General features: G+C 27.4%; 1 protein-coding gene across 1 annotated transcript; it reads right to left on the reverse strand.

The window, feature by feature from the left end:
- Positions 1 to 995: 995 nt before the first annotated feature.
- LOC107856219 (proline-rich receptor-like protein kinase PERK2) lies at positions 996 to 1,421 on the reverse strand. The gene has a single exon (XM_016701205.2). It carries the CDS (start codon positions 1,419 to 1,421, stop codon positions 996 to 998), a length of 426 nt encoding a protein of 141 aa, XP_016556691.2.
- Positions 1,422 to 8,060: the final 6,639 nt, after the last annotated feature.

Here is an 8,060-nt window from a genome sequence, read left to right on the forward strand (position 1 = left end):
CCTTTTTTTCTCTAAATCTTTTTTTTTTTTTTTTTTTTTTTGGGTTTTATTTTTGGAGCGAAATACATCCTCGTCTTAAACCAAAAAGGAAAAAGAAAAAAAGAAATACATCTTCATCTTCACCCCACTCTTTCTTTTCTAAAATTTCTTTGGAGTACAATTATTCATGAAGGCATGAACCATATCATCCTTTTGTTTTTGATTATTACGACCCATTTGCTCCTCTAATTAATTTGATTAATAATGAGATTGACTTCTAATTCTTCTTGATTATCATTATTATTAGTCAAAATAAAGATCATCCACACAAAACTACTTGATTATTATTTTCTTTTTGTGAATTTTTAAAAAACAGGATATTCAATTATAAGAAGATGGAAATCAAATCGCTCGCAATAAGGTGAAATTGCCTAGTTGATACAACTGAGCTACTAATATTTTGTGGTTGATCATTAAAATATAGTTAATATAGTTCCACGTAATTCTACAATAATTTAGCGAAGTTATCGAATGAAGAAGAACCAAAGCAAACCCCAAGTTCATTCCATTCATAAAAATAAATAAGTGTAATCCCCCTTGTTGGACTGTGTGACTTATCCCCCCCCCCCCCCCCGCCAAAAAAAAACTCTCTTTTTTCCCCAATCCTAATAAGAAAATGACAATCTCTGTTTCAACATATTGAAAGATAAAGAAAAATGTTCAATGGTGGTGAAAGGGAAAATTGAAGCCGCCAATAAAATAAAAATCCAAGTAATCAAGTAACTATGCAATTGCGCTACTAAGATTACTCGAAAAATGTTCAGTGGCTTAGCAGAAAATTAAGAATCAGATTCACGAAACTAAAATTGTAATGCGAGTACAAATAATCTGACAAAAAAAAACCTGCTACCAATCACCAGTAACTACAACTACAACGATATCCCAGTTTGTCTATACAAAACACTAAAATGTTAATCGAAATTTAGGGTAAAAACATCATCAGATCAGAAAAAAAACTAAGATTGTACTGGACCTGGCGACACTGTAACTGGACCCGGAGGACTCAATGTCGGTGGCGGAGCTAATGAGAGCACTGGCGGCGGTGGCGGTACCGCCGGCGGTGAGGAAACCACTGTATCTGGAGGCGGTGGTGCTAAATTAGGTGTTTCATCTGGTGGGGGTGGGGTAGGATTTGGAGTATTAGGCTGTGAAGGAACTGAAATTGGCAATGGTGAAATTGGGGTATTGGTGTTAGTGGAGGTAGGTGGTGGGTAAATTATAGGGCTTTGATACTGATTTTGGTCGCAAGAATTACCAGAACATTGGTTATCTGTCTTTTGATTGTGATGCCTTAGTAAACCAAATCCCAAGATAAGACCAGTAACTACTAGAACAGTGACAATGAATATGAAGATCTTGGTTGCTTTACCCACATAGCACATTTTTTTGGGGGTCACTTTTCTGGGTTTGGTTCAGAAAATTGGCTAGAGAAAATGATGAGTGAGTGATGAGTAGTTTGGTTGATATATGAGCTAGCTAGCTAGGCTGTTAGTATTACTAGTGTTTGTTTTATTTCTGCTTTTTGTATCTGTTAGCAGGGTGAAACAGAGGGGTCTGTTACTTCGGCTTTTTTCACTTTTTGTATGTCACTTGTTATACTACTACTCTTTTCTTTTCTTTCTTGTCATGGTTTTTTTGGAGTTGGGTAATGTAGAGTGAGCAGTGAGCACAGATGAGAAGATGGGGATATTTGAAACGGGGTGGTGGATAATTTATATACGAATTCATCTGAATTCAGTATTTTTAATGTAAAATGTAAGTTTATAAGTGTAAATAGTAAATTTAAACTCGAATATAATAGGATTGTGCACGTCTTGTCATTTGGTCTCATATTTTGGCTGAGTTTATCATATTTTCATCCCCTAGACTTGCAAAAGCACCTAACCCTACTTGTGGTTGTGCTAGACTCGCTTCAAAACTATTAAGGTTTTAAAAAATATAAGATTGAGCCTATGTTATTCACAATTTTCACGAATGTCATTGAATGTGTGACGAATTTTTTAAGAATAATATATTTTCTGGAGGATCCAACATTATTATTGGAGAGTCCAAATAACATAAATTTGAATCATATAATATACCGTGAGTTCAATATTAAACTTATTTTAAATTAAATTTTAAATCTTCTATCTCTTTTTGTGATTAGTTAAGAGGAAAAGGCTGCAGTATGGCATGTGATACCAATTAGAGGAGAAATCATTATTTAATTTTGGTTCAACTGAGGTTTTGTTTTGATTGTTACTCCCGTCGTTTCATAATAAATGAATTGTTGGATTTTGACACATATATTAAGAAAAAAATATTAAAAACATAAATTTAAAATAACTTTCTATTTTTACCCCAAAAAAAGAAAAATTTAATCTTGTAATACTTTTTCAAAAGTTAATTAATGATCAAATCATAAAGACAAATTTAAAAATAAATTCAATAATTTACTTATTTTAAAACATTAATAAATATCTTAACAATTCACTTATTCCAAAACGGAGTGAGTACCTTCCACTTAATTAGTTGTTAGCCCAATGAAGTGGATGTTCGTTGTTGGTCTGAGAATAATCGGATACCGATGGGGTAAAGTTGGGCTGGTCCTTGCAAAGTCAATTTAAGAACATTTTGTCTTCACTAACTGTTGTCTTGGACAAAATTCTCTTGTATTATGATTAATGATTATTATAAACTGACTTTTCGTACATAAGTTCACAAACTAATTCACTATAAAATGCAACGCCCTCCGTTCTTTTTTAATTTGCATACTTCATGTTTCATGAGTTAATTTGGCTAAATTTCAAAATTAAATTAAATTAAATTTATTTGATAATCTAAAATTAAAATTTATATATTCAAAATCTATATAAAAAGTACTATAAATTGCTATTTTTCTTTATTTAATATGATAAAAAAGATCACATCTCAAAATGTTTGACCAAAATTTGGATCCTTTAACTCTCAAAAAGGAAAAGAAGCATTTAAGAAGGAATAGAGTGAGTGTTTGTTTGTTCCAAATCTTGTTAAGAAGGAGAGGAGGAGGATCTTTGATTTGTTTTAGAAGAGAGATGCAAATGGTTTATTACATCCACCAATAAGATTTGAGAAGGATGATGTCCATGCAAAATCTTATTTCTACCTTGTATACAAGTAGGGGTGGGTATTCGATTTGTTTGATTTGATTGTTTAATATAGATTCAGTTTTTTAATTTTTGAATTGACGAAAATGACAATCGTAACCAAATCGAAATAAATTCGGTTTGGTTCGGTTTCTACAAATTCGGTTTGGTTATTTCAAATTTTTATTTGGGTTTTGAAGATTAAAGTAGTGACCCTTTCTTTGTCACAACTGACATTTAAAATTGACGATTTTTTTAGAAAAAATAATTTTTTCAAACCTATTTTTCTTTTCCAAATATAAATAACTCAACATGGATGAAATGAAATAACCGAAAAACATTATTTATACTGAATATACATAATGATAATATATATGTATAATATATATATATAATAATATATATATATTATTTATATAATTCAGCTTTTTTGGTTTTTCGATTTAACCAAATTTTTGTAGAAAAAATCGAAAACCACACCGTTTAACTGAATTTCTAAAATTTAAAACTAAAACTGATTCGAAAAAACGAAATCAAAATTAAATTTTAATTTAATTTTTTAATTTTTTTCAATTTGAACCAAAATATGCTCAACTCTATATATAAGGTAGAACAAATTGCTTAATGTACTATAGATTTTCTTAATTTGGATTGGAATTACAACACCTATATGTTTCTTTCTACAAGTAATGAAAATTAAAAATATCCCTTTAGTTCTTAATTAATTACAACTTAAAAGACCTTAGATTAGGATTAAACCTCTCATCAGCCCATTAGAAAATGTGTCCCATATATATCTTCCTCATGGTATCACAATTCACAACTACACCCCCAAGGCCCCAACCCAATCCACACAAGAAAAAAAAAGATGAGAAAAAGAGAACTGATAAATGGCCATAATTTTTTGGTCCAAATTGGTCATAAATGTATAAAAACAATACTAATCTTTTACTATCTTTTAGATTTGAAACTTAAATGCAACTAAAATTTATGTTGAGTAAATTATGACTATCATTAAATGTGGAAGAAAAATATTTATTTAACTTTAAAATAGGAGATCCACCAAACTTCGTCTTCTACTCATTCTCATCATTTTCTTTTTCGTGGTTCTCCCTCTATTTCTCTTGAGTCTTTTTTTTTTTTTCATCAAATTTTAAAACTAATTTTATTATATATTGATTATAATTCTTTAAAATATTTTTAAGTAAAGGTCGTCAATGATTAACTAAATTTTGAACTCATCACATAAATTTATTTATTTATTTGTTATATAAAAGTCATTCAATTCTAAAGTTTGCCACAAAAGTATTTTTTAAAAATATTAACTAGGCTTAACAAATATGAAAAATATTATTTTTATAATGTGTCGATATTTATCATGTCTAAAATGTTTTGAATTTTGATTATCATTATTGAAATATTTTCAAATTAGACTTATAAACAATTTAAATATATTTTAAATTTATTAAACTATAGTTTAAATTTATTGAAATTTAATAATTAATTAAAACTATTTAATTAGAGGTCATATTAATAATGAATATAAGTAATATTAACAAGTTATCAAATTAATGTAACATAGAGGTACAAAACTACAATAATAACATGTCTTGGTGTCTTTAATTATTGTTAACTACGGTCTACACATGTAAACTTTGTGATTTTCATGATTTCTATAATGTATCAATATTTATTATGTATATAATGATTTGATTTTTGACTACCGCTAGTGAAATATATTAAATTATATGTATAATTTATTTAATATACAATTTAAATTTTATTTAAATATAATATTACTTAATTAGAGATCATACTAACAAAAAATATAAATTATAGTTAGTAAATTATAAAATCGACGTAACATAAGGACGTAAGACAACAACATTAAAAAAAGTTTGATGATTTAAATAGATCTACTATTAAAAAATTAATTTAATAACATGGCCTACCAATTCAAATCCATGATCCTTAATTTTAACTCTATTGTTCATTTCCATGCATTGGGATTGTTTTCAATGTATTGAAAAATAATTATTAAATAAAGTAATATTAGAAATTCAAATTTAAGATGAAAAGGGTAAAAATATCTAAAAACTAACTAGTTTATAGTTTGAATAGGACTTTTTACTATTGTGGCCAAAAAGTTTTTTTCGAGAAAGAGAAAAAGTTACATACTCCCTCCGTCCTAAATTATCTATCCCAAATTGAAATGGCACATTGATTAAGAAAAATAATTAATAACATGCTTAGTTTATCATAGTATCCCTATTAAATGATGTTTACAATTTAATTTGAAGAAAAAATAATTAATGCAAAGGGTAAAACATGAAAAAAAAATTCTTGTCTTGATTAATAAAAAAAGACAAGTAAAATGAAAAATCAAATTAGAAAATTTGGAACGAATAATTTAGGACGGAGAGAGTATTAGGTGAAGTTGCTTTTCACATTTCAAGTCAATCCTCAACCAGTAAAAGAAAACCTTACAATTTGTACCCTTTTGGATAAGCTAAAAAAAAAAAAAGACTTTTAAAAAACTCTTTCAGAGTATTTTTGAAAGTGCTGAACTTATTTTAAAAATAAATAGTTATGTGTTTGAATAAAAGTGCTGAAACTGAAAAAAAAGTCATTGATGTGTTTGGTAAACAAGTGATTTTAAGCACTTTTTTTAGTCAAAATATCTGAAATATCCTTAAAATTGTTAACAATATATAGAGTTGATTATTATTAATTTTTATTTCTAAAATGATTCAAATTAAAATTAATATATATATATATATATATATATATATATAATATTTTCATGAATGAATATTAATTTTTGCGCTAAAAAACTTTTTTTTTGGTTAAAAAAGTTTCAATCATTAAGCAAAATATATATGTTACTAATCATTATAATTACATTAATGGATAAGTAGTTGGTCACAAATGATACTATTTGTTTGATAAAACGAATCTTAATTAGAAAACATATTAATCGTTGATTGAGTAATAACTATCGCTATTAAAATATTGGTGAATATGAATATTGCGTCGTGAAATATAGATGGATCGTCTTGAAATATAGATGGATCATTCACTAATCGTTCATGAAGTTGTATATCTTCAATGAGTATTCTCCATATATTTTGGTTGGTAAATTATTTTTTTTATTAGAGAAATTCATGTATTGTACAATAATAATTGTTCAAATTTAAAAGAATATATTAAAGAAGAAGAATAATATATAAAAATTCATATTTCATAAATTAGAAGTTTCATACAGAAGAAGTACTAAAATAGTTAAAGTTAAGTTCGCCATAAATACAAAAAGTGAAAATATTCAATTAATACAGACATTAAGCATTAAAATCTATTTCGGGGCTACACAAAGGTAATTTTAAAATAAGGGAGAATTTTGAGGGACAAAAATATCTTTTAATTGGTCAAACTAAAGTGGCTTAAAAGCAAAAAAAAAAAAAAAAGTTAGGAATTTGAGCTTTTAGTTTTTGGCTTTTTTAAGCCAAAATTGACTTTTTTTAAGTAATTTTTAAAATTGTCAAACACTTCTAAAAATAAAAAGTGGCTTTTAAGCTATTTTGACCAACTTATAAGCTCTTTCAAATATCCTCAAAATTACATAGGCTAAAGTTGCTTTTCACATTTTCAACACTCAACGAGTATAAGAAACATTGTAGACAAGTGTTTTAGCTTTTAAGCATTTTTTTTAATTTTGATGATATTCGATAAAGTAAAAAAGTACTTTTAAACACTTATTTTTAAGTTAGAACGTGTCAAAATAAGTCAAAAGTCAAAAATAAGGTAGTACTTCTTCCGCTTCACAATAAGTGAATTGTTGGATTTTGACACACATATTAAGAAAAAAGCATCAAAGACATATATTTAACATAAATTTCTATTTTTACCCTTTCCAACATTTTTTTCATGCATGCTTTAGCTTATGGTGGCAAAATAAATTCATTGCATGCATGTTTTATCTTAAGGTGGCAAAATTTTTTGTTCGTTCCAATTTTAAAATTTTAAAATTGATATTTCTAATAAATTTTTTTGGAGGTAAAATAAGTTGAAAATTTTCATTTTTCTCTAAATTTAGTCTATAAATAGGTTTACATTTAATATATTTTTTTAACATGGCTTTAATATTAATAGATCTAAATTTTTCATTTGAGCATAATGTCGTTGAATATTCAATTCCCGACTTGAATTTGAATCCTAATGAAAATGATGATGTACAATTTGATGGAAGATTGCAAGGACCGATGGAAGATTCAAATCTAAATTGTGGTAAATAATCGCTCGTTATGTGCATTTCTTTGAAAAAAGTTTTGAATTTATATTTAATTTTTTTTTGTTTAATAAGCCGATTCAATTGAAGATTTGTCACAATCACAACAGACGAAAAATAATTGAGCAATGAAACACGTGTTGCAATATATGAAATGTTGCAACAAAAGTGTGTTGATGGTAAACTAAACAAAGGAGTTACGAAAATAGTGGAGTCACATTTTTCGACTTCCATTCAAACAATTCAACGCATTTGGAGACTATCAAACTATGATGAATGTGCTTCTAGTGGTGTATATGGAAGAAAAGTGAACAATTGTTGTCGAAAAAAAATGAGATGGATCATAACATTTTTGTGAAATTTCTTTACGGAAGCGGACAACTCTACGATCATTACCTTCTTTCATGAATATGAATACGACCACTTTGTTTAGACGTTTGAAGTCGGGACATACACGAAGACATTCTAATGCCATAAAGTCTTATTTGAAAGAGGAAAACAAAATAAGTCGGTTGCAATTTTGCATATCTATGCTTGATAGTGGTAGCATACCACATGATCCAATTTTTATCAACATGTTCAATACAGTTCATATCGACGAGAAGTGGTTTTATATGACCAAAAAAAATGAA

The sequence above is a fragment of the Capsicum annuum genome, chromosome 7 (genome assembly GCF_002878395.1).
Source record: "Capsicum annuum cultivar UCD-10X-F1 chromosome 7, UCD10Xv1.1, whole genome shotgun sequence".
Taxonomy (NCBI): domain Eukaryota; kingdom Viridiplantae; phylum Streptophyta; class Magnoliopsida; order Solanales; family Solanaceae; genus Capsicum; species Capsicum annuum.